General features: G+C 42.7%; 1 protein-coding gene and 2 long non-coding RNA genes across 3 annotated transcripts in view; 2 read left to right on the top strand and 1 right to left on the bottom strand.

Annotated features, from left to right (window-relative positions):
- The window catches only part of plg (plasminogen), a 61,193-nt gene extending 48,595 nt beyond the window's left edge, over window positions 1–12,598 (bottom strand). Inside the window, exons 1-3 of the mRNA XM_069932060.1 lie at window positions 12,461–12,598; window positions 12,236–12,371; window positions 9,416–9,522 (exon numbers count right to left, since the gene is read on the bottom strand). Of these exons, the coding sequence (XP_069788161.1) occupies window positions 9,416–9,522; window positions 12,236–12,371; window positions 12,461–12,506 (289 nt within the window). The 5' untranslated portion in view covers window positions 12,507–12,598. The remainder of the gene's footprint in view (window positions 1–9,415; window positions 9,523–12,235; window positions 12,372–12,460) is intronic.
- LOC138760853 (uncharacterized) overlaps window positions 1–27,709 on the top strand; it is a 118,383-nt gene that overhangs the window by 597 nt on the left and 90,077 nt on the right. Inside the window, exon 2 of the long non-coding RNA XR_011355912.1 lies at window positions 1,300–1,381. This is a non-coding gene — a long non-coding RNA (uncharacterized lncRNA). The remainder of the gene's footprint in view (window positions 1–1,299; window positions 1,382–27,709) is intronic.
- LOC138760852 (uncharacterized) lies at window positions 12,666–27,625 on the top strand. The gene is made up of 2 exons (XR_011355911.1): window positions 12,666–12,759; window positions 27,275–27,625. It is a non-coding gene; the product is annotated as an uncharacterized lncRNA (long non-coding RNA).

Genomic DNA, 27,709 nt, shown 5'->3' with positions numbered 1-27,709 from the left:
TTTAAAAGTCTGTGACAGGGCACAACAGGTGGAAAAGGATTTGTCAGAATTCAGATCAAAATTAATAGAAAAACAAAGTGAAGATAGTGATCTTGCTGAAGTTAAGAGAGAAAGCATTCTGGTGAAGAAATTTTAAAAAATGCCAGTTAAATATTATTTTAATGAGGGCTTATAATGAGAAAATATAGGTTACATGAGAGTATGACTATTGAAGAATGGACAGTGGTTCACCTGGTTATAGTTCCTAAAGCCTATTGAGTTGAGATTTTGAACATGCCTCATAATACACTTTTAGGTGAGCATCTTGGGGTAAAGAAAACTACCTATAAAATTATGAAAGTTTTATTGGCCTAATTTAAGAAAAGATGTTGAGATTTTGCAAAACATGTCACACTTGTCAAGTTGTGAGGAAACTTAATCAAGGTCCCACAATGGCATCTTCAAAACATATTCCTGTTTTTGGAGAAAATGTTTCTAAAGTAATTGTGGACTGTGTTGGCCCAATGCCGAAAACAAAAACCAGAAATTAATATCTATTGACCATTATGAATGCTGTTTCCAGGTTTACAGTAGCAATACCACTCAGGAATATTAAAGCAAAAATTGTGTCTTGGGCTCTAGAAAAATGTTTCAGTTCATTTGGTCTGCCTAAAGAAATACAATTAGATCAGGGAAATAATATTATGGCGGGTGTATTTCGCAGTTAATATATAAACTGGGAGCATTGTCTGCATATCACCCAAAATCTCGGTGTTTTGGAAAGGTTCCATTCAACTTTAAAAACCATGATGAGGACTTAAGGTCAAATAAGTGAAAAGAATTGGGATGAAGGTGTTCATTTTCTTTTGTTTGAAGTAAGGAAATTATTACTTGGACATGAAGTTAAAGGACTTTTAATGTTGGTAAAAGAACATGGGTTAATGAGGGTGCAGTTAAAATTGTTAGATTATATTTCAAAGTTTAAAGATTACTGGGAAAAAAAACATTTCAGGTAGTTGAAGAGGATTTAAAAGAGGATCAAGACAAAAAGATCTGGTATGACAGGAAATCTTCTGAGAATTTTTAAACCGTTAATTCTGTTTTCAACAACATCTAATTATCTTAGACCAAGATTTTCAGGGCACAGTAAGATAACATCTAAGGTACATCAAGTTAACTACATAGTTAAAACTCTTGAGATAAGATGTGACAACACACAAGACTCTGATGAGAGCCATTTTAAAGAAAAGCTGGTTGGTAGACTTTTGAAAGCCAATTTTAATGTTAATTTGGCTAAGATTGAATTTTGTCATTCTCTAGTGAGTTGGTTGTGATGGCCAAGGAAAATTGGAGCATGTTCTGGTTAAATTTCAGACAATTTGTGAATTTCCTATGCCCACAGGTAAGAAAGTTATTGGGAGATTTTTTAGGAATGGTTGTATATTACGGGAAATTCTGTAAAAAAACTTAGTTGACATTGCTCTTTACTTGACTAATATTCAGAAAAAGAGTGAAAAGTTTATTGGACAAACTGAAAAACATGTTATGTCATAAACTATGCTTAAATCACTTGATTTTGAGAAGCCATTTGCTTTAGCAATTGATCCCAGTGAATATACAACTGGTGGTGTATAATTACAAAAAGATGACTGTGATGGTGTTGAAAATCTAGTGATTTATGTGTCTAAGAAATTCAATAAACACTCAAAAGAATAATTCTGCTATTGGAAAATAATTATTGTCTCTTGTATTAGCTCTGTAACATTTTGAAGTATATGTTTGCACTGCATTGTCTACATTGACCATAATTTTTGAGTAAGATTAAAAATAAGAATAGATGATTACTGAACTGGAGTTAAATTTTGCAAGATTATGTCTTGGGTATAAGACATTATAATGACATTGAGAGACAGAGTCATTGTTGATTGGTTATCTAGATGTTGAATTTATATGTTTCTGCCATATATGTCTGAATTATATTGTTTAATACTGTAAAATCTACTAGATAAATGGTAGATTACAGTTTAACATTATGACCTTTTGGAAGTTCAAATTTTCTCCGTGGGAAAGAGGTGTAATGGATTTGTGTTAACCTTTAATGTAATGTTAAACTATATTTCTCATACATAAAAATGTCTTAGTAAAATAAATTATAGAGTTAAAATATTGTACCTGTATTATTAGTTAGTTGTGGGCTGGTACAGGGTCACACACAGGTCACAGCACATATATAGAGAACGATTGTTTTCAGAGAAGAGAGTTCATTCTCAGAGTCGATGTGTCTGGGAAGGACAGAGCTAATGGATTTGAAGTGGGTCTTGATTATTCAATAAGAACTGCTAAGGAAGCCATCTATTTTTAAACTAAACCACAAGGCCTCTTGAACAAGAGAAATGAAACTCAGAGCCATGTGAGTGATATACTTACACCTTTGGAATAGAAGAGAGGTATTTTTTGTAGTCATGTTGTCTATAGGGCAGAAGTATGAAGATCACATGGTTTACAAGGAACTGGGGTTAACAACTGTTTAAAATTCTCATAACTGATCACATGATTTTAAAGAATTGGAACTGACCACATTGATGATGTAAATAATTACCTGATTTGGATAACTATATTTCTGAATTCAGACATTTTTAGTCAGTTCAGCTTGGAGTTCACAGAAGTAAAAACCCTGTGATACACAGGTGTTGAACCCTTGTGAAAGACAGGGTTGGGTTACAGTAACCAGAATTTGTGCTGCTGTATGTGTTACTCCTGGGAAAGGGGGGACACAGAATCAGTGGCTTTTGAAATAAGGAAGACCATTTTGCTGTCTCTTTGGAAAAAAGGACATATTTATACTGGGTCTATTTTTGTATGGTCATTTCGTTTAACCCTTGTCTGAGTTTGTGAATTTATCATGGAAGAAAATGGCCACATTGTGAGTAGAGAGGCCTGGAGATATGATGTTTAACAATTGTTTATAATTATTTCTGAACTGAGAATTTAAGACCTTCAAGCAAGAGTAAAATGATGCTGAACTTTTAAAGATTGACTTTTCAGAGTGGGACTTCAATTATACACACCCCTACCGCCAACCCCACCCCCATTCTCACTCTTATGTTTGTGCATAATGGGATTAAATTTAGTTACACAAATTTAGAGATAAGTAAGAAATGCTATGTTTTAAATAGTTTAATTAAAGTATTCTTTTGAATTTACCATTGGTGAATTTTCCATTGCTGTTCCTGTGTTAGTGCTAATAAAAACCCTTTAATTCCAAAAATAATTAAAATGGTTGTTCTTCGTTTTCTTCTTCTTTGGCTTGGCTTCGCGGACGAAGATTTACGGAGGGGTAAATGTCCACATCAGCTGCAGGCTCGTTTGTGGCTGACAAGTCCGATGCGGGACAGGCAGACACGGTTGCAGCGGTTGCAGGGGAAAATTTGTTGGTTGGGGTTGGGTGTTGGGTTTTTCCTCCTTTGTCTTTTGTTAGTGAGGTGGGCTCTGCGGTCTTCTTCAAAGGAGGTTGCTGCCCACCAAACTGTGAGGTGCCAAGATGCACGGTTTGAGGCGATATCAGCCCACTGGCGGGGGTCAATGTGGCAGGCACCAAGAGATTTCTTTAGGCAGTCCTTGTACCTCTTTGGCGCACCTCTGACACGATGGCCAGTGGAGAGCTCGCCATATAACACGATCTTGGGAAGGCGATGGTCCTCCATTCTGGAGTCGTGACCTACCCAGCGCAGTTGGATCTTCAACAGCGTGGATTCGATGCTGTCGGCCTCTGCCATCTCGAGTACTTCGATGTTAGGGATGAAGTCGCTCAAATGAATGTTGAGGATGGAGCAGAGACAATGGTGGTGGAAGCGTTCTAGGAGCATTAGGTGATGCCGGTAGAGGACCCATGATTCGGAGCCGAACAGGAGTGTGGGTATGACAACGGCTCTGTATTCGCTTATCTTTGTGAGGTTTTTCAGTTGGTTGTTTTTCCAGACTCTTTTGTGTAGTCTTCCAAAGGCGCTATTTGCCTTGGCGAGTCTGTTGTCTATCTCGTTGTCGATCCTTGCATCTGATGAAATGGTGCAGCCGAGATGGGTAAACTGGTTGACTGTTTTGAGTTTTGTGTGCCCGATGGAGATGTAGGGGGGCTGGTAGTCATGGTGGGGAGCTGGCTGATGGAGGAACTCAGTTTTCTTCAGGCTGACTTCCAGGCCAAACATTTTGGCAGTTTCCGCAAAACAGGACGTCAAGCGCTGAAGAGCTGGCTCTGAATGGTTAGTTTATAACAAATGACAAACCCAATAGATTTGATTTACTCTACTTCACCCATGACAGATCCTTGTGTTAAGAAGTGAATTGAATGCCATAGCCACAAATACTTATTGGTCATAAGTCCTCCGCCTTATCACAGACAAATATGTATGAACAAATATGGTAGACCCTTTTTTATGTTGTCTCCAAAATATTACCAAGTCTTACAAACGTTACAAGAAAAGGATTTTTGTTATTTTTGTTGCCATGTCCAACTTCTTGCCCTCATGCTCGCTCTGTTTCACATCCAAGTTTCACTGCACTGCTTCCAGACACAACCTTATCTCTCTTTCTGCTCATCCCCTTGATGCTCAGACATTGTCACCTGATACTTTCCCTCTGGTTGATTTCCACTGCTCACAACCCAGCCAACAGAGATCTCAGGAAATGCTGGAGGAACTCTGTGAGTAAGGCAGCATCATCCATGGAGGCATCATGCTGGGCACAGAACATGGGATGAAGGGCCTGTTCCTCCTCTGCACTGTTCTAAGTTGCAACCTGAGCACCAACCAGTGAAGCCATTGGGCAAAATGAAATGACCTTCAGGTGTGTTGAATTTTGTTCTTGAGATGCCTTTGACATGATTAACATTTATATGGTGGTGATGGTTCCTTGTGTTAGGTTTGGAGAAGGTTCTCGGATATTTTCAGTGAAAATAGTAATCAGCACCAACCTGATCGTCAGTAATGCAGCAATGCCAACTGCTGGCAATTTTGCTCCTGCCAATGGGTATTGCAGTAGGCAGCCCAGAGCTGAAATGATTGCATCTTCCAAACAGATTTATTTATCATTGAGGTTCTAGGGCTACACCCACACTTTCACAATTAGGTATGTTGAGCTGAGATAAAATTGGGACAACACCTATTTAGCCCTCAATCCCTTGAAGCCAAGGAGAAGAGGGAACTCCCTGTATTTGAAATCTGTAACTTAACAATCGGAGAGTGTGTTTGTAAATTCGTTCTCTATATTTGTTTAACCTCTAGGTCTGTGTGCAACTGATCAAACTGCAACTTTCTCCTCGTTAAAAATTAATGGCCTCCAGTGGAAGAGGTGAAGGCACATGGAGAGGAGGGATCAGGATGGGCAGGGAGAGGGGTGACAGGATGGGCAGGGAGAGGGGGGACAGGATGGGCAGGGAGAGGGGGACAGGATGGGCAGGGAGAGGGGGGACAGGATGGGCAGGGAGAGGGGGGACAGGATGGGCAGGGAGAGGGGGGACAGGATGGGCAGGGAGAGGGGGACAGGATGGGCAGGGAGAGGGGGGACAGGATGGGCAGGGAGAGGGGGGACAGGATGGGCAGGGAGAGGGGGGACAGGATGGGCAGGGAGAGGGGGGACAGGATGGGCAGGGAGAGGGGGGACAGGATGGGCAGGGAGAGGGGGGACAGGATGGGCAGGGAGAGGGGGGACAGGATGGGCAGGGAGAGGGGGGACAGGATGGGCAGGGAGAGGGGGGACAGGATGGGCAGGGAGAAGGGAGACAGGATGGGCAGGGAGAGGGAGACAGGATGGGCAGGGAGAGGGGGGACAGGATGGGCAGGGAGAGGGGGGACAGGATGGGCAGGGAGAGGGGAGACAGGATGGGCAGGGAGAGGGGGGACAGGATGGGCAGGGAGAGAGGGAGAAGATAGGCAGGGAGAGGGGGACAGGATGGGCAGGGAGAGGGGGACAGGATGGGCAGGGAGAGGGGGGACAGGATGGGCAGGGAGAGGGGAGACAGGATGGGCAGGGAGAGGGGAGACAGGATGGGCAGGGAGAGGGGGGACAGGATGGGCAGGGAGAGAGGGAGAAGATAGGCAGGGAGAGGGGGACAGGATGGGCAGGGGGAGAGGGGACAGGCTGGGCAGGGAGAGGGGGGACGATGGGCACTGAGAGGGGGGACAGGATGGGCAGGGAGAGGGGATCAGGATGGGCAAGGAGAGGGGGGACAGGATGGGCAGGGAGAGGGGGGACAGGATGGGCAGGGGGAGAGGGGACAGGCTGGGCAGGGGGAGGGGGGACAGGCTGGGCAGGGGGAGGGGGGACAGGCTGGGCAGGGGGAGGGGGGACAGGCTGGGCAGGGGGAGGGGGGACAGGCTGGGCAGGGGGAGGGGGGGACAGGCTGGGCAGGGGGAGGGGGGGACAGGCTGGGCAGGGGGAGGGGGGACAGGCTGGGCAGGGGGAGGGGGGACAGGCTGAGCAGGGGGGAGGGGGGACAGGCTGGGCAGGGGGAGGGGGGACAGGCTGGGCAGGGGGAGGGGGGACAGGCTGGGCAGGGGGAGGGAGGACAGGCTGGGCAGGGGGAGGGGGGACAGGCTGGGCAGGGGGAGGGGGGACAGGCTGGGCAGGGGGAGGGGGGACAGGCTGGGCAGGGGGAGGGGGGACAGTCTGGGCAGGGGGAGGGGGGACAGGCTGGGCAAGCACTGTGAACAATGGTTGATTTTTGTACTGTTCTACTCATTAAAATTCCTGCATGGAGCCTGGTGGGGAATATTTCCAGAATGGATGCTCAAAGATGCTCAAACAGATGATTTCCAATGTCTACATAATAGGGACATCCTCAACACATTTTATTAGCTCTCTGTTTTTGGTCTGTAAAAGGTAAGGTGGTTCCCAATTAATTATCATTGGTGATAACTCACTAATGGCATTATAATAAATCATTTTATTAAAAGCAAAGCATGAATATCAGGTAGAAGCCTCACCAACCGAGATCAAACTAGCCTCAATAGAATTGAGAAGTCAAGAGTTTAAACAAGTAGCTAGAACTCCTCCCTCCCCAACATTATGCACTGCTTTCTGAAGTACTTTTCATCTGTTCTTGTAAGGTTGACCCCTGCTTTAGGGATGACTTGATTCCACATTGATTCTGTGGGCTCAGAGGTTAAGGTGGGACCCACGAACTCATTTGCACATGCTTGGAGCTGCAAGACAGGATGAGAAGGTGGGTGGTTTTGTGAGGTTGTGCGTTCTTTATGCAGGGAGTTTATGCATTTTTGATGCCATTCCCAATGTTCCTTCTCCAGGCTGAGCAGCTGTGGTCAATAGATTCTCTAAGAGACCTGGTGTGTCCTTCCATATTAATTTCACATCCATTTATGAAAACCTAGCTGGCCTCCATTGCCAGGCCTTGTGAGATGAGCCACTGAACTTAGGATCTGGCTGTCCCTCCCAGTGCATAACCCACCAAGCTCTGTGCCATCACAAGTGCTTTCTTTCAACTGAGATCTGCCCTCTCTGGTCTAATGGATCACACAGCTCTGAAGAAACTCCAGTAAATCTGAGGCATTTGACATTCCTGATGATCTTTTGCAGGAGTCCTGAGCACAATCACATTCACACCCACGTGTTTATGCCATTATTCAATAAAATCATGGCTGATCTCATTTAATGTATTTAACAGAGTTTTGAATTATAGGGAAATTAAGGGTTATAAGGAACTGAGTCCATAGCCAGATCAGCCAATATGTTATTTTATGGAGGAGCAGGTTCAACAGTCCAGATGGCTGACTCTTGTTCTATTTCTTGTGGTCTTACCTCAGAACCATTTTTCTGCATTAAACCCTATATCTCTGAAACCTTTAATATTCAATTATCTCTTGATCTCTGAAATAAACACAGAAAATGCTGAAAATATTTGCAGGTCTGTGGAAAGAGAAGCAGACCTGAAACATGAACCTGATTTTTATTTCCCTATTCTATTTCTGGTCCTAATTTACCCTAATGAAATCTTCTGTCATCCCAATGAATTTCCCTCTTGTGATTCAAGAATTCTAGTTTCCTGGGGTGGGGTGGGAGAGGGAGGAAGAAAGAGGAGAGGAAGAGGAGAGGTCCATTTGTGCAAATTTCATTGTCTTTAAAGCACAGAAGTCTTCTGATTCTTGGCTAATAGGTAGCCTCAGCCAGCATCAAACAATCTGGTCATTATCACATTCAAATGCAAAATGCTGCAGTCACTTGGAACCTGAGATATAAACTGAAATACTTGAGAGGTCAGGTAGCATCTGTGGAATGATTCAAACAAGGTGAACATTTCAGATCAAAGACCCAAAATATTTTACAATATTTGTTTTTATTTTGGTCATTAACATGTTATTGTCTGTGAGATCTTGCTGTGCCCACATTGACAGCCATGTTTCCTAGTCCACAACAAGCTGCACCTTCTAAGTTTGTCATCAGGCTTGATGAATAATGTTGAGAAATGCAGTAGAAAATTTGCAAACACCTTGGCACAAAAGAGGCCACTCAGCCCATTTATAATTGCCAGCCCATTTGCTATTCACTCCTCCTCCACTCTTTACCCTGCAGAGTTGTGCAGAGTGGGGAAGGTTGAGGGATGCCCATTAGGGCATAGTACCCTTCCTCCCTCCCCCGCATAACCAGGTGAGGCTGGGTGCATTGTTCTCCAGTAATTCTCACTGTTCATGCGTGGACCTTCCCAAAGACATCGTTAAATTTCAATCACAGCTGAATTGGAAATGATCTTCTCTCCTTCTATTCCCCTCACAGATAGTAAGCATAATTTAGAACCTCTCTCTGCTTTTCATCATTTTTTTTTGAATATTTTATTTTTATTTTTTTCCCCAAGACTCGTTATTACATACACATATAAATAATATTTAAAAATTATAGACTGCTTTTCTCATATCTCCTGTAAATCTTATACCTGAATCCTCAAACCATTCCCTCCTCAACCTCTTTAAACCTGCCATGATCTGTCCCACCTCCACATCTCATAACCTTCCTTGCTCCAGGAGGAACAAGATTCTCCAGTCTAATCTCAGGGGCTGGATCCCCTTGATCCTTGTCAATCTCTATGCCTTCTCTAGGACCTTCACATACTCCTCAAAGTGTGATGACTGGAAGTGGGCTCCAGTTGTGGGTCCTTTGCATCCAGATGAGGGGGGCAGAAAGGATCTTGGTTACTGAAACACTCCTCCAGAGCTGTGGAGGATGCTGGGTAACACACATCAAGGTGAGAATGTGATGTTGCATGCATAGCTTTTCACAAGCTCAGAGCTCCACTGTTAGCAGTGAGAATGAGACTTCCTTCAATATTAGATGCTGTAACCCGTAATAGTGTCTTTATTTTACACTTCTATGAAGGTAGCTTGCAATAAGTTTGTCTGGATATTGTTCTGTGTCTGATTTTAAACTTTACCTGCTTTCTCATAAAAGATGCTGTTTGGTCTTCTCAACACCATCTTTGTACGACTATTGTCCGCTGCCACAATGCATTCCTGATCCTTCTGATTGAAGAGGAAAGCTCTAACAAACAGAATGTATTGTGATTAGGACTCAGAATTATAGGACTATACTGATGGAAATATTCCCCCGTGTGTCAATGCTGACCAAGTTGCCTACCTGAGCTAATCCCACTTGCCTTCATTTGGCCCACATTTCTCTAAACCTTTCCAAACCAATGACACATCAAAGGTTTTTAAATGTCATTTTTGCACTCACTTCTACTGTACTCTTCACCCTCTGTGTGGGAAAAGTTGCCTCTCAGGTCCCCTTTAAAACTTGCCTCTCGTAAACTCTGCTAACCTGTCACAATTTTCCTTATTTCTGATCCTGATGATTTTATAAACCACTGTAAGGACATCCCTCAGCCTTCTACACTCCAGGAAAAGCAATGACAACCTATAAAGCCTCTTAGCCTGCACTCTAATTTTTTGGGATCATTATAAATGACTTTGATGAAGAATTGGAGGGGTGATTCAGTAAGTTTGCAGATGACATGAAGGTTGGAGGTGTTGTGGATAGTGTAGAAGGATGTCGAAGGTTACAATGGGATATGACAGGATTCGGAGTTGGGCAGAGTTCAATCCAGATAAGTCTGAAGTGATGCACTTTGAAAGTCAAACTTGAGGGCAGAATAGTGGTCAGTGGCAGGATCAAAGGGATCTTGGGCTTAAGTCCATAGATGCCTCAAGGATGCTGCACAAGATGATTGGGTGGTTAAGGAGGCATACAGTGTTTTGGCTTTCATTTAATAGAGGGATTGAGTTCAGAGCTCTGAGGTAATGATGCAGTTCTCTAAAACTCTGATTATTGCCATACTTGGTATATGGTATGCATTTCTGGTCACATCATTACAGGAAGGGTGTAGAAGCTTTAGAGAGAGAATGCTGAGGAGATTTACCAGGATCCTGGAGGAGATATAGAACAAGAATTTTCCCTTTGGAGCAAAGGATGAGAAGGGACTTGTTAGTGGTATGTATAAGACTGAGAGCCATAGATAGGGTGGACAGCAGCATCTTTTTTCCCAGTGTGACAATAGCGAATGCCAGAGGACATGTGTTTAAGGTGAATGGAGGAAAGTTTAAGGGAGTTGCCAGACACAAGTTTCTTACTCAGATGCTTGGAATGCATTGCTAGGCAGAGGTTGGTCCAATAGGGACATTTTCAAAAGATTCTTAGATAGGCACATAGGTGTAAGTAAAATAAAGGGTTGGGGTGTGATGTCAGAATAGATTAGATTATTGTGGAGTAGGTGTAGATAAGTGGACACAGCATTGTGGGCTGAAAAGCCTGTACTGTGCTGTAATATTCTATGTTCTACGCTCAATACAAGGCAATGGGGAAGGTTTTGATTTGGGGTGTGACTGCAAAAGGCCGATACTAAAGTCTCATCATCCATCCTCCTAAACTTCATTTCAAAAGCAACAGAGCTGGATTTTGGGCCATTAATCTGACATTTACCCTCTCAAATTTCCCGCAGCAATACAAGTGAGATTGAGTAAAACAAAAACCAATATCCCTAAGCATGTAAAAGTTGTTTAATTTTGTTGTTTTCTTCATCAACACTGTTATGTGATAGAAGACAAAAGTGAGGTATATGGCACAAAACAAAATAAGCCTTGGTTCAGAATCACATTTTGTAGACTGGAGGTTATGGGATCTTTTCCCCCGTTTCGACTTGAAGATTGAAAGTCATCCTCTTGATATCAGCTATCACTTTGCATGCTTGTTTGGCAGAGTCTATCCATTGTCTTAAAGCTGATTTAAGATCAGTAATGGAGTTCCTCTGTTAAAAGGTGTTGAGTGCATTGCGTTAACTGTGGCAAAGGTCCCATCGTAGTGTTCCATCCCACACCCTCCATTGAAATACTGGAACTGAAGGAACTAGATTTTTCCAGTAACATTTTGAAGATCAGAACCCCTTGAATTGGCACCGGTTACAGGATCGAAGCAGGACACCTGGCTCAAATATTGCATGTTGTCAAAACCCCAGACTCCTTGTCAGACATACCCTTTCCTGATCCAAAAATGTTAGCCATGCACTCTCAGATTCTTAAAACTGAGTCACCAAGTCATAACTGCAAATATCTGAAACACTCATGAACTAGATAGCGTCGCAACACCATGTTGCCGTCAAAGTATGAATCTGCTGCCTCCCTTGTGATAGGAATTTTGAAGTGAAGGAAAATTCCCACCAATAATAAGGAGACAAATGACCAGACAATGAATCCTCTGGAACAATTGAAGTTTACCAACTGTAAATGAGCTGGGGAAGAATGTAATGTTTTCCACGGAATTTGAACAGGATCTAAATGGTGCCTTCAGAAGAGGGGACCAGAATGGAGACAGGACTTTAACTGCAGAAACAGTTCTTTGTCATTATTAATCTTATGACTTTTCTGTGAAATTTTTAGTGGATTCAAATATGTGCTGGAGCATGGTAACCTTTTGCATGCAGCCTGTATGGCACATAAAACTAAGCATTTCATTGGTACATGTGACAGTAAACTATTCAATTCAAAAGTGCCATGGGATCTCAGCCTGGAAGTGCAAAAGCTTAATGCCACCCTGGCTACATTGCATCCCTTCCACGTTCCTCACCAGTCTCTGGAGACTGCTTGGACATGATTTAGACACCCTCGTGCTTCTAAATGCAAAATAACATGGATTCTGTTAAAGATACACACAATCCTGCCATTGCATTACCAGTGTTTTATTGAATAAAAGGATAATCTACCTGCAGAGAAGCTTGGTTTCCTGGTTGCATCTTTTCGCACATTCTTCCACACTGCTCATAGGATATTTCACTTGTTTTGTGGAATAAATCCAGGCCCCTACTGTTTTTGTATATTCATTCAATATATCACCTCGAACTGTGCACAAAAAAAGACATTGTTGTATTATGTTTTGCTTCCAACAATCACCCATCTTTCACACAAAAACAGTACTGAATTTTACTCACCAAAAGAAGGCAAAATCAAAAAAATAAGTCCCAAGCAAGTGAGCATTTTAACCCTGATTTCAAACCAATTTGGATGTTCTTGCTGAGTCTACAGGTCTTTGTTATTGACAGAGATCCTTATGTCAATGAACAAAGAGCATTGGGCAGTCAGAGCAACTTTACATTTAGAGATAATGACTCCTTCTATAAACAGAGGTCACAAACTTGCCAACATTCCCTGACCACTCAGCTCTCTCCTGCTCCAGATTTTCTTTCAGCATGGTGGCTTCATTAGGGCACTGAACTGGTTCCACTGGGATGTAAGTGATACTAACTGCATTAGAAGAGTGTTAGCATGCACTGGTGTATGCAGAGTCGGGAGATAAATACTGGGCTGCTTGAGATTAAATGAGAAGAGTTTATTGTCATGTACATATGTACAGTTGGACTGAAATTCTTATTTTCTGCAGCCACATGGGTATGTAAGCTAAACCAACTACACAAGAGTATAAATCAAATTACCACCTTGTGCCAAGATGGAAACATAGATAAAAAATACAAGTAGCTAAATGAATATTCACAGTTGCAGTTAATGCAAGAAAAAATGTGATGTTTCCATAGTGCAGCAAGATTTTCTGGTGGTCTCGGAATAGTTTCTGCATTAGGGTAGTTCAAGAGCCTGTTAGATGTCAGGGAGAAAAAGCTGTTTGAACCTAGAGGTGCTAACTTCGGGCTTCTATACCTTTTGCCTGAAGATCACAGAGAGGAGGTTGTGACCAGAGTGGTGGGGTTCCTTTATGGTGTTAGCTGCCACTTTGAGTCAATGTCTCACATAGTGGATGGGAGGTCAGAGGCCATGATGGACTTAACTGGGTTGTTACTTTCTGCAGCTTTTTGCATTCTTGGGAACTCGAAGTACCAAACCAGGCCATGATGCAACCAGTCAATATATGTTCCACATTGCAACTGGTCAAGTTTGATAGAGCTTTTGACCACATGCCAGATATCCTCAGACTTCTTAGAAAGTAGAGGTATTGGTATTCCCTTCTTGATGTTTTCCTTAATGTACAGCTTCAGGAAAGGTGTGGTCCCATGGCATTGCCACCCCCAAGTGAAGTGCTGTGCCCCCCCATACATTCACGGCCATCGCTCATTGTCAGACCTACTCCCAACAACTCTGGTGTCACTCGCGTGCATCAAACGTCACGAGTGGCTAATGACACTTAATGCCATAAAAGCAGCGCTTTTGGCATCTCCGTCGGAGGGGTGAATGATGGTAACCACACCACCCCCCCCCCACACTGAGTGAGTTTACGAGTGTTGCACTGTGCCCCCTCTAACACGCTAATACCCCCCCCCCAACATTCATTCTGGTGCCGACGCTGGGTCTAGGTGATCTAACACTGAATGACAGGCCAGCGAGATAGTGAGATGTGGTAATGGGAAAACTGAAGTGGGTTAAGGTGGCTAAAGTGGAACAATTGAAGTGTACCAATTGTAAATGAGTGGATATCCTTTTGAAGCAGGTGGGGAGCACAGACCATAGCAGGCAGAGGTTGAAAATATCTGCATAAATCCAGCCAGTTAGTCCACGCAGGTTTTAAGGATGTGGCCAAGTACGTATCTGAGCCAAACATTCTTCAAGGATTCATCCTCCTGAAGGTTCTTTTCACTTCAGCCTCAGAATCTGGAAACATGAGGGGGCATCATTGTTTTCTCTTTTGAAGTGATTATTAAAGGTGATTGAGCTCATTCAGAAGAGATGTTTCATTGTTAATGATATTCCCTCATTTTGCTTGAGAGGATATGATCATGTGCAACCCCTGCCACAGCTGCCCAGTTGTGTTAGACTCCAGCTTAGCATCCAATGCTGATTTAACATGTTATGCCAGTTTGGAGCCCAGTGCTCCAACCAAAACTTTTAGTGTCATTCATCTGAACAAACGTATCATTATCCACAGCATAAAAACAAACTGCTGGAGGAACTTGGTGGAGCAGGCACCATTTGTGGAGAGAGATAAACAGTTAATGTTTTAGCTGGAAACCTTGCCTCAGGACTGTGTTTCCATGTTACTTCTTGTAGATGAATTACCAGTTAATTTCTATTCAATAATTCCAAGCTTTTTCCTAGGGCGACAATAGCAAATACCAGAGGATGTCCTTTTAAGCTGAGAGTTCAGGTGAAAGTACAGGTGATATGTCAGAGGGAAGAGTTTTGCTCAGAATGCCTGAATCCATTGCCATGGGTAGTAGTGGAGGCAGCTACTATATGAACATTCCACAGACTTAGGCATATGGATATAAGAAAAATAGTGTTATGGATGTGAGGTAGGGAAGAATTAGATTGTTGTGGAGTAGGTTTAGATAGGTTGGCACAACATCTTGGGCTGAATAGCCTGTACTGTGCTGTAAGGTTCTATGTTCTAAACTGGCCCTGGCAAACTGGCCCCTGTAGTCAGTTAGTAGCTGGGTTGCTGAAGTTCATTCCAACGGGCAGAGCCGAGGATTGAAGCTGATGCCAATGCAGTGCTGAGTTGGTGCTTCTAATAAACTTTAAAACAGAGACCTAGAAATTCCTCTGTGGCAATGTTCGTGTTGAAATTTATTACCATCTGACTATAGATATTCAACCAAATAAAATGATGTTTCTCTGGACCACAGTGTATACACATACTCAATGCACAGCACATAATAATCACATATATGCATAAAGATATAATTTAAAATCAATATATTTAAACATTTTGGGATAATTTATTTGGTTACACGGCCACCATCTTGTCCCAGCCTCCCAATTACAATTTTAACTTACAAATTAACAGCATAACATTACATTAGACTTTAAAATAAACTACTTCAACAGAATGTACAAAAATAACAGTGAACAAAGACTGAGACCAGTCCGTGGCTCAATAAGACTGGATAGCAATGTCCATATCAGCGTAAAGTGATTCCTGGCTCAGCAGTTACCATTCCCCCATCCAGAGGCTGCTGCAGCCTTCCACCACCCTGCCGGCTGAGGTTTCCGACCACTAATGGGCCACAGATGGTAACACAGAAACAACATTCATTAAAGGGCCAGATTACCACACACCCTTAATCATACTCAAGGCTGACTCTATACACTACTCACAATGGAGGTTGAAACATCTTTGTTCCATCAAGCACTTTCCATCCTTTGCCCAGGGTCAATACTCTCCTTGGTGGTGATGTGGGTCTGCATCAGATATATACCAGCCATCCACAGACACCACTCTGCAGGAGAAACCCAAGGGCTCAGCACTCAATCTGCCATCCACAGGGAACTGTGATGAAGGCAGTGTCACAGAGCAGCTGCCTTCTAGCTCTAGAGCTGACCTCAAGTATTGTCTGTAGGCCCTTTCAAACTGTTCATTTACACAGCAGTTAGAAAGGGTCTGACCCAGTCAAATCCGTCAGAATCCAACCGGGTCCACAACCTACCTTGGAGTTAGGGAACCCAGTTAAATTTACTTAAGTTGCATCCACAGGTGATTTGAACAGGAAAATGGCTGACCTGCTTATTCTGGTGGCATCGGCGTTTGCGTGCATCACCGGGCAGCCATCTTCTGAACATCGGCAATACTATCGGTGAGTGTGTGATGCGTCATTGCAGGAGTGGGATTCCCCCTTAAATTGCCGGATTGGCAATTTAATGGGTCGGTTTCCTCCTGCGATTTAAAAGGTGCTTCCAGCACCTTTGCCCTGTAATCGCACATGGGTCCGAGGAGGGCTACCAAGGTGCTGCAGTTTAAAAGGGGCTAGAGTGTAGTTTGCATGTTCTTCAAGGTGCTCTGGTTTCGTCCCTCAAAGCAAAGAGAAGGTTGGTAAGCTAATTAGTCATTTCAATATTGTCCCAGGTGTATTGTTGAGTGGAAGAATCAGGGTTGTGGGAGGTGGAGGGGGGGGGGTGGGAGGGTGGGTGGTGGTGAGGAGGAGGAGGAGTTTCAGGATCAGAATTTATTGTCAAGAACGTATCACAAAATGTGTTGTTCTGTGGAAGCATTACAGTGCAAATGTTGTTATAAATTGCATTTTTTAAAAAAAGAAATAGTGCGAAAAATATGAGAAAGTGAGTTAGTGTCAGTGTTCATTCTTTATTCTGAAATCTGATAGCAGTGGAGATTAAGCTGTCCTTGTGCCATTGGGTGTTCATCTTCAGGCTCCTGTATCTCTTTCCTGATGGTAGCAGTGTGAAGAGGGCTTGGCTTGGATAGTGGGGGTTCTTGAGGATAGATGCTGCTTCTTAAGACACCGCCTCTTGTTGATGTCCTCGATAGAATGAAGACTGACATCCGACATGTTGCTGACCGAGTTAATACCCCTTTGGAGTTTTTCCTGTCCTGTGCATTGGCACCTTCATACCAGACAGTGATGCAAACAATGAGAATCTTCTCCATGGTACACCTGTAGAAACTTTTGAGAGTCTTTGGTGACATACTGAATCTCTTCAAACTCCTCATGAAGTATATCCGGTGATGAGCTTTCTTTGTGATTGCATTGATATGGAAGCCCCAAGACAGATCCTCAGACATGTTGATACCCAGGAATTTGAAGTTCTTGACCGTCTCCACTGCTGACCCATAATCATAGGAGCAGAAATGGGCTATTCAGCCCTTCGAGTCTGCTCCACTATTTAATCATGAGCTGATCCATTTCCCCACGGCCTCACTGCCTGGCCTTCTCCCCATAAACTTTGATGCCCTGACTAATCAAAAACTTATCAATCTCTGCCTTAAATACACCTAATGACCAGGCCTCCACAACCACTTGTGGCAAAAAAATGCCACAGATTACCACCCTCTGGCTGAAGAAATTCCTACACATTTCTATTCTAAATGAATGCCCTTCAGTCTTGAAATTGTACCCTCTTGTCCTAGCCTTTCCCACCATGGGCAACAACATTTTTACATCCACTCTGCCCACGTCTTTCGACATTTTAAACATTTTAATGAGATCTCCCTTCATTCTCCTAAGTTTCTTTGTGTACAGGCCAAGAGCTGTCAAATGTTCCTCGTATGATGACCCCTCAGTGAGGACTGGTTCATATTCTTCTATTTTCCTCCTGAAGTCCACAATCATCTCGTTGATTATGCTGACGTTGAGTGCAAGATTGTTGTGACACCACTCAACGAGCGGTTTTATTTTACTCCTCATTGCTGTCTGATTCTGTCAATGACTGAAGTAATATCGCCAAATTTGTAGATGGCATCTAAATTGTGCCGAGCCACAGTCATGGATGTAGAGTAAGTGGAGCAATGGCTTCAGCACATATCCTTGAGGTGCATCTGTGTTGATTGTCAGTGAGGAGAAGACACTATTCCCAATTCGTACAGGAGGAAGTCAAAAATCTAGTTGTTGGGGGGGGGGGGAGGGCAGTGGCGACCCAGTGATATTGCATCTGCTGTGTACAATTATGACAATAGGTTAATTTCAGTGGGTCCTGATCTTGGGTACATGTTAATTTTGTCCAAGATCAACTTCTCAAAGCATTTCATCACAGTCGATGTTTGTGCTACTGAACAATAGTCATTGAGGTAGCTAACTCTGCTCTTGTTTCTCACTCAGATGATTGATGCCCTTTTGAAGTAGGTGGGAACTTCTGCCTGCAGAAATGAGAGGTTGAAAATGTGCATGAACAGTCCAGCTAGTTGTTTGGCACAGCTTTTCAGTATCTTCACAGGGCCTGACACCCTGCGAGGGTCCACCCTCTTGAATTATGTCCTTTTGTTGACCTCAGAGACAGATATCATACAGTCGCCAGCCTCTGCAGGGATTCAAGTAGAGAACTGTTGAGTTCTGCTTCTCAAAGCGAGTGAGCAAAATGAGTTGGTGGAAATGTGGTGAGAATGCGATCAGTGTAGAATGGTGTGTCAGAATGGACTCAGTGGGATGAAAGTCCACTTACCATGATGTGTGTATGACTTCATCTACAGCTTTCAGTGGACAACAATCTACCCTCCAAGCTGCTTTCTTTCACCCCCATGGCCTCATGACACATCAAACAAGCTCTCAGACTTCACACATGTTCATGGCCTAGGATCTTTCCAGCCTCCAGCCATGGGTATATAGTACACATCACAATTTGCTGATCACTGTATTAGGGACAGCATTGACCCTCTTTAGAATAATAACATTAAAGTTCTCAGCAGGTTCTTGTGAAGGAAGTTGCACTTTATTAATTTATTCTTTGGCTGGTAGAGCTCTTCTATTTTTTTAAAGTACATTCCAATAGTAAATTTTCCCAGTGAAACTAAACATCAATAGATTTGTACAAATAAATTCTGACTGTTGTGAAATGTTAGCCTTTAGACTAAGGGATGGGAGGTGGTATACTGCAACTCCTTATCAAAGGATAGGTAATTATTTATTTCCCTTCTGTCAACATGCAGTACAGATATAATTCCATGGAACTGTGGATAGCTCACTCGGTTGCTCAGTGGTGTATTTTTTAACCAAGCAAAGTACATGGCAATCAGTCCCACAAATTTAGTCATGTGGCACTTCATTATTGCATCTTGTATGTGAAAGCATAACGTGAAGAGGCAGACTATTCAGCCTGGGTCCGTCCTATCATCTGAGCTGGTCAGAGCTGCCCATGACTATATTAATCTCCATAGCATTTCCTCCATACCTTTGCACAATAAAAGGATTTCCCTCTATTCCTGAGAACTCCCCCATCAAACCTCACACCCTTCTGCAAAGAGAATAATCCAGATTTCCACGACTCTGTGCAAAATTCAGTCTTTAAACCTGATTTATATTCCCTGCAGAGCAGAAGGATATGAGTTCTGATCGGTGCTTAAAATGCCAAAAGGATCCAAAGGCGAAGACAGAGAAACTTTAAGACAGCAAGCTCCTCGTCCTCTTTAATCTGTATAGACTCCACAATCTTACTGCCCATTTGCCTCTCTTCCTTGGGCTCTGTGCCAGTTTCCTGAGTAATACATTTGCAAAAAAAAATTCAGATCTCCCTATCTCTTCTGGCTCCATATTATAGCTGACCACTCTAATCTTCAAGAGGTAAAACTTATTTTGTTAACAGTGAGAGGTTGGGAAATGCTGACATTCAGGCTGACCTGGGTGTCCTTATACACAAATCACTGAAAGCTAACTTGTACATGTGGCAGAAAGTTAGAAGATCGGATGGTATTTTGGGCTCCATTGCAAGAGCATCTGAATGTAAGAGAAAGGATGTGGGCAGTTGTACAGAGATAGAAATCTGGGATATTGTGAACAGTTTTGATCAGAATTCTGGCCTTCAAAGTATTGTGAAGGCCACATTACTGATTTCATTTAAAGAAGTGGTTCTCAGCCTTTTTCATTCCACTCACATACCACTTTAAGTATTCCCTATGCCATAGATGCTCTGATTAGTATGGGATTACTTAAGGTGGTTTGTGGGCAGAAAGAAAAAGTTTGAAAACCACTGTTTTAATCATACCTAACTGGCTTGTTATGTGCACAGTTTCATAACTCCAAAGGAATTGGGTCAATGACAATTTTTCTCAAGCCAAATATTTCAGTAACAATTGGGTCTAGAGCAATGATTCTCAACCTCCCCTTCCTACTCACATACCACCATTAGCAATCCTTTACTAATCACAAAGCATTAAAGGTTATAGAGTGGGCCAGGAGGAGCACAAAATTAACTTATTCACTGATGACGTACTGATAGATCTGACGGTCCCTGCCTAGACTGCACGTGGTACTGGAGGACTATGGGAAACTTTCTGGGTACAAGATCATTTGGGATAAGAGCAAGGTGATGCCACTCACCGAGAGTAATTATAGTCAATTTAAAGAAAATAGTAATTTAAAGTGGCCACAGAAGGGGATCAAATACCTAGGAGTTAATATTGATAGTAAATTGAACAATCTATACAAGTTACACTACTCCCCCTTGCTAGGGAGAGTCGAGGAGATGGGCAGAGTTAACTGCATCAAAATGAATGTGTTGTCAAGACTCCAGAATCTTTTTCAAATATTGTCTGTGCCGTTGCCCCGGGGTTTCTTTAAACAGCTGTTACATAAGGTTAGAAGGTTTCTCTAGAGGCGTAAGGTGCCATGGATCTCAATGGAAAAATTAACATGGGACTACTGTCTAGGTGGATTGAGAATGCCAGACTTCAAAAAATATTATTGGACAGCTCAGTAGAGATACATCACCTCTCTCTTTCAGGGAGGGGGTGTACCATCCTTGGTACAAATTGATCTGCACTTGGTGGGCAAGAAGATAGAGGATTTTGTTCACAAATGGGGTGCCAAGTCGCTGTCAGGGAAGAAGGCCAGCCCCATACTAAAACAAGTGATTATTAATCTGGACCAAAATTAACCAGTATCTGAACACTAAAGTGGAACTGTCACCAAAAACACCCCTAACTCCTAATAAATTAATATCACTAACGGTAGTTAACAAGATCCTAGACATCTGGTGCTGTAATGGCATCAGGTGCATCAAGGACTGTTATGAGTAGGGGCAATTAATGTTGTTTGAGCAGATAAAAAATAGATATACTTTGTCCAATCAGACATTCCACTGCTATCTTCAAATAAAGTATTTTCTACGGGACGTATTGGGTCCAAATATGGCCCTACCTTGATGCAGTAACATAGAGGCCTTGATTCAAAGGGGGAGTGGTAAGAAATTTATTTCTGCAATGTATGGCCTGTTCCAGTCAGAGGGACCCAAACTGGACCTTCAAAGGGCGAGAGAAAGATGGGAGTTGGACTTGGGCATTGCAATTGATGAGAAATGCTGGTCTGACTTGTGCCATGAAAGCATGACCACGGTCATAAATGCAAGATACAGGCTGGTGCAGTATAACTTATTGCACCAGCTGTATCTAATGCTGAAGAAAATAAACAGATCAAAACCGGAACTCTTGGATCAATGCTTCAGATCTGTCATCGCGACTGGTACATTCATGCACACAACCTGGTCATGTACCAAGGTGAGGCCTTTTTAGGTAGATCTAGGCCAAGTTCTGGAGAAAATTATAGGCAAATGATTCCCACAGGACCCAGAGTTGTTTCTGCTGAGAAATATAATGGACATAAGGCTTACAATGAAGCTGTCTAAATTTCAAATCCAATTTGTGTTAATCACATTGGCAGTGGCAGGAAGTGCTTTGCGGTGACTTGGTAGTCCGACTCTAGTCTTAGTATCGAACAACAGAAAAAAGAAATGCAGAGCTGTGTTCTGCATGAGAAAATAACTTATAACTTGAGAAACAAATACAGTACCTTTCGTAAGATCTGGAAGCCGTATGTGCACTACATAGGCGCATGGCGGTGATTGGTTTCCCCATTCCTTGCTGCAGCTTCCTCTCCCTCGCACTGATCCTGATCAAGGAAAATCGGGTATGAGTATTGGCCCAGAGGCCGCCCATTGAGCTGTGATAATCCCTGCCCCTTTTTATTTATTTTCCTGCTGTTAAAATTGTGTTGTTGTTGATTGAAGTTTGAGTGAGTAGTATTGTTTTATATGTGGGGGGAGGGTGGCTGGTAGAGACACGGCTTGTATGTATAGTCATAAAGAGAATGTATATATGTATATTTGAGTGCGAGCTGCCATTACTGGCATGACACTATACATAACTGTACAAGCATGTGTGAAAATATAAATAAAATATTCCAAAAAAAAAAAATAGAATAATGGGAGTGACATAGGAAGGATTAGATTGTTGTGGAGTAGGTTTACATAGGTAGGCAAAACATTGTGGGTTGAAGAGTCTCTATTGTAATGTTCTATTAAAGTATCCTGTCAGGAGCATTGCTGCTTGGTACATAAACTGTTTTATCCAAGACCACGAGAAACTGCAGAGGGTGGTAAACATCATTCAGATCATTGCTCAAACCCCTCTTCACCATCATCAACTACATTTACACCTAGCTACCCCAGAAAGAAGATTCATCTCACTTCAGCCACATCTCTTCACTCTCTTCCTGTCAGGATGAAGCTTCATGAGTGTTAGATCATGCACCACCAGTTTCAAAGATATTTGCATTCCAGCTGCTATCGGACTCCTAAAGGAACCTCCCATTAGTGGAATAATGTTGACCTTGCTCCATTCTAACTGATATCTTTTTGTAACTCTGCACTCTGTTTATTTGCTGTAGTTTTGTATGAATTGACTGGATGGATAGCACACAAAATGAACCCGTTCACTGTACTGTGGTAGACATGACAATAATCATGAATGGAAAATATTGCGGCCAACTTTAGCAAGGTGCCGGCCAACAGAATCTGATTCATGTGAAACATTTATTGCAATTCAAATGTTTTCCACTTGGCCATATAAGAAAAATTTGTTACCTAATGCTGGTGTAACAAAAGACTGCCTTGGATTGGTCCTCTCTACAAAATTAAAGTGAGTTCAGAATCAGCAAGGTTGCACAAAGAGCGCAGGAGATGCAAGACGACCAGAGAGTGCACCATCACCTACCACTCACGGTGCCCTTCTCCTTTGAACAAAGTATCTGCCCCACCTGATATTTACTTCCTTGCTGAACATCTTGATTGACAGGGTCCAAACTCATCAAAATATGTTTCATTGATTTCAGTGACAGAGGATTCACAGTTGCAGTGATGGGGAGAGAGAGTATGCTATGGGCACAAATAAAGGCACAGGGATAAAACTCAAAGTAGGCACATCTTGCCACAATGAGACAAGGGATGAGTGTGAGCACATTTAGAAGCATATCTATCTCTTGGGGATGAGTTCACTTACATTGGACCACTGCAGAGAATGTTCATAGGTTAATCCCTGGAATGAAAGGGATAGTGTAAGAAGTGTGGTAGGGAGGTTGGGTTGATATTCATTAGGGTTTAGAAGAATGAAAAGTTTCCTAATTGAAACATGGAAGTTTCGGAGAGGGATTGGCACAATGGATATGGAAAAACTGATTTCCTCTGACATTGGATGATTTATTATTCTGAAATAGAGATGAGGAAGAATGTCTTTTGTCAGAGGGTTGTGACTTTGGAATTTTCAACCACAGGAGGCCTATGTGGATGGGGTTCTAGGATCCAGGGAAGTCCAGGGTTTTTGGGAATAGGCAGTGAAGTGGAGCTCTGTACAAAATTGACTTACCAATGACCATCAAATGGGTAAAAGACCCCTGCTATTGTTGGAACAAATGTAAGCTGAGGAGAGGGTAGAAACGTAGGGAAAATTTTAGGAGAGGAGAGGGTGACCATGTAATTACTTCCTAATGGTGTGTCAGTGACCCACACCATTAAGAGGACATTAATATTGGAGAACAAATTGGGTCTAGTGATCATAACTCTGTTAGTTTTAGGGAAGAGCTAGGAGGGGCCTAAAGTTGAGGTTCTGGATTGGAGAAGAGCAAATTTCGAAGGAATAAGAAGGGATTTGGGGAGTATTGAGTGGGACAGGATATTTTCAGGTAAGGATGTAAATGAAAAATGGAGGATATTCAAAAAAGAAATTTTGAGGGTACAGAGTAGATATGTCCCAGTGTGGGTCAAAGGAAAGGCTGGAAATCATAGGGAGGCTTGGTTTTCGAGGAATATTGTAAAGTTGGTTACGAGAAAAAAGGTGTACAAGAGGTATAAAGAGCAGGGAGCTGAGAATTTGAAGGAGGACTACAAAGAATCTTAAGAAAGAAATTAGAAAGGCTTTGGCAGACAGAGTAAAAATAAATCCAAAGGTTTATTCTATAGGTACATTAAAAGTAAAAGATTAGTGAGGGATAAAATTGGACCCCTTGTAGATAGCAAGGGTAAGCTGAGTGAGAAGTCAGAGGAAATGGGGGAAATTTTGAATGATTTCTTTGCCTTGGTATTCACTAGGGAAAAAAATATTGAACCAGTTGAAGTAAAGAAAAATAGTGGGGAGGTCATGAAGCATATAAGGATAACCGAGGAGGTAGTGATGGTTGTGTTGAAAAAGATAAAGGTGGATAAATCTCCGGGACCGGACAAAATATTCCCAAGGACACTCAGGGAGGCGTGTGGACAGATAGTGGGGCCATTAACAGAGATATTTAGGATGTCACTGGCCACGGAGGTAATGCCAAAGGATTGGAGGGTTGCGCATGTGGTTCTGCTGTTTAAGAAAGGGTCCAAATGTAAACCTGGGAATTATAGGCCCGTGAGTCTGACGTCTGTGGTGGGCAAGTTGATGGAAAGTGTTCTGAGGGATGGTATTTACAAATATTTGGAGGTACAGGGATTGATAGGGAGTAATCAGCATGGTTTTGTCAGGGGTAGATCATGCTTGACATACCTGATTGAGTTTTTCAAGGGGGTTACAAAAAAGGTTGATGAAGGGAAAGCTGTGGATGTTGTCTATTTAGACTTTAGTAAAGCTTTTGACAAAGTTCCCCACAGGAGGTTAGGAAAAAAGGTGGAGGCATTAGGTATAAATAAGGAGGTAGTGAAATGGATTCAGCAATGGTTGGATGGGAGGTGTCAGAGTAGTGATAGAAAATTGTTTGTCCAATTGGAGGCCAGCGACTAGTGGAGTTCCTCAGCTATCGATCCTGGGTCCACTATTGTTTGTTATATATATTAATAATCTGGAAGTAGGGGTGGAGAATTGGATAAGCAAGTTTGCGAATGATACAAAGATTGGTGGTGTTGTGGACAGTGAGGAAGATTACCGTAGATTAAAAGGTGATTTAGGAAGTGTTAGGTCTGCTTTGTTCATGAATGAGTGAGTCAAACACCAGACTGAGTCGAAATCAAGGTTCTTTGTTCTTTATTGCCGGATTGTAACACTTGCAACTAACAGTGTTAGTTAGAGAAGGAGCATTCTGCCGTTATCAGCAAGTGGTGTTTTTTATATACCTTAGGATACGTACTTAGTAAATTATCATACCATGACATTGTCCAATGAATAAACTGTTGCTATCCTTCTCTGCTAGTTTCCTGCACATCAATTTGTCATCCCCACTCTTATCTTGAGAGTACAAGGTCACAACTGCATCTTGTTACGGCCCAGCACTGGGTGACTCCTTCTACATTCCCAGCTCATGATGTTTTTACCTAACAGAAGGCTGCAGGTGTGGGCTGAGAAATGGCTGATGGAATTTAATACAGATAAGTGTGAGGTGTTACATTTTGGAAAGGCAAATCTAAATAGGTCATATGCATTAAATGGTAGGCTATTGAGATGTGCAGAGCAACAAAGGGATTTAGGAGTGATGGTAAATAGTACCCTCAAGGCTGATACTCAGGTAGATGGTGTGGTGAAGAAGGCATTTGGAATGTTGGCCTTCATAAATCGGAGTATTGAATTCAAGAGTAGGGAGGTTATGATGAAATTGTACAAGGCATTGATGAGGCCAAATTTGGAGTACTGTGTACAGTTTTGGTCACCAAATTATAGGAAAGATATAAACAAAATAGAGAGAGTACAGAGAAGGTTCATGAGAATGTTGACAGGATTTCAGGGTTTGAGTTACAGGGAAAGGTTGTGCAGACTGGGGCTTTTTTCTCTGGAGCGTAGAAGATTGAGAGGGGACTTGATAGAGGTGTTTAAGATTTTAAAAGGGACAGACAGAGTAAATGTGGATAGGCTTTTTCAATTAAGAGTGGGGGAGATTCAAACTAGAAGGCATGGTTTAAGATTGAAGGGGGAAAATTATAAAGGGAACATGAGGGGAAATTTATTTATGCAAAGGGTGGTAGGGATGTGGAATGAGCTTCTGGCAGACATGGTTGAGGCGGGATCATTGGTTACATTTAAGGATAGACTGGATAGTTACATGGAGAGGAGAGGACTGGAGGGGTATGGACCGAGTGCTGGTCAGTGGGACTAGGAGGGTGGGGATTTGTTACGGCATGGTCTAGTAGGGCCGAACTGGCCTGTTCTGTGCTGTAAGTGGTTATATGGTTATATGACATCCATGACTCAATTTCAATGGGAAGGATCCAGATGAGAGTGGCGTTGATACTTGTTTGTTTCTGTGCACTCTACAATCTACCTGCACTGAACACCTTAAATGGCATAGCAGCAGACTCGAGTGCCCATTTCAGTTCCTTATGTTCCTCTGTTCAATCCTCATGCTTGACCTAATGGAAGTACCAGCAAGAATTTCCCATTGTACCCACCAACGTTTGGGTCCATTCATTCCTTCACCTACAGCTCAAGGGAGTTTTGAGGCCAGTGTTGGCAGGGTAGGCAAGTAACATTAAAGGTTGAGGTGAGCTTTAATGTTAGATCTTGAGTGAGAAAGTCGGGGACAGAAAATTCAGGAAATCAAAGCAACCAAATAGTTTGGGAAAAAATATCTGTGCTAGCTGAGTGAACTTTGACAACTGAAAGTAAACTTGGGTTCGTTCACCCTGAGTGGAAAATTTTTATCAATAAAACAATTGATAATCTGAGTAAAAAATCCATTGAGTTGAGCTCCCATTGCTTGTTAAACATCATGGTTCAGAAAATATGGGTGGAGGTTCTTTGTAGAGTTCTATTCCAGCTCTTAGAGGTATCCCTGCCCCCGGATTACCTTGCATTCTAACTGTTTCCTTGGTACAGCAATGTTGTACGTTCCCTGACCATCGTCTTTTAAACCTCTTGTTGACCATTTGAGTTGGCCTCTTATCTCAGCTTCTTCATCACCAAATTAACTTGGAGATAGGAAGGAGTAATCACGCAAATTGTGCTCAAGTATTACTACAGCTGAGGGAATTCTGCACGATCAGTGATGCCATACCATTTGTTAAACCCAGGCTCCTTTCATGTAATAGATTCACATTCAAAGAAAGTGGTCAGAAGATCGATCATGGTAGTGGTCGTATTTAATTTCAACATAACAAGTAAATCAAATTTAACATTTCAATAGGAAATACCTGCAGCTTCGTGACCAGAATCTGGAAGGACAGTTGCTCCAGTCACAGTCCTGTAATTGTCCTGGATCCATTCTGGTCCACTCTTCTGAAGATGCTGTAGTGACCTGCTAACTGGGATGCGACCAGGCACACAAAATGGCTGACGTACATGGCAACCGCGCAGATCCTGCGGAGGCCAACGACCTTTGTCCCAGGTGATGACACATACAGCAGGAAACAACAAGCAATGGCAGGAACACCGCCCAATCTGAAATCAGCACTGCAGTGACATCACTTCTATCGTCAGCAGTGGGGAGAGAATGTAAGCAGAGCTGCCAGTGCAATAAATCAGTCTTTGACTTTGACTCCTTGTGTGTGTGTCATTCTTTCCACACTTCGCGGTAGCGCACATGCTACATTGGTGACTCCAGCAGGTCCAACCGGCAGTT

This window comes from Narcine bancroftii, chromosome 4 (genome assembly GCF_036971445.1).
Source record: "Narcine bancroftii isolate sNarBan1 chromosome 4, sNarBan1.hap1, whole genome shotgun sequence".
Classification (NCBI taxonomy): Eukaryota; Metazoa; Chordata; class Chondrichthyes; order Torpediniformes; family Narcinidae; genus Narcine; species Narcine bancroftii.
Note: the sequence above shows the minus strand (reverse complement) of the source record. Positions and strands in the feature narration are given on the sequence as shown.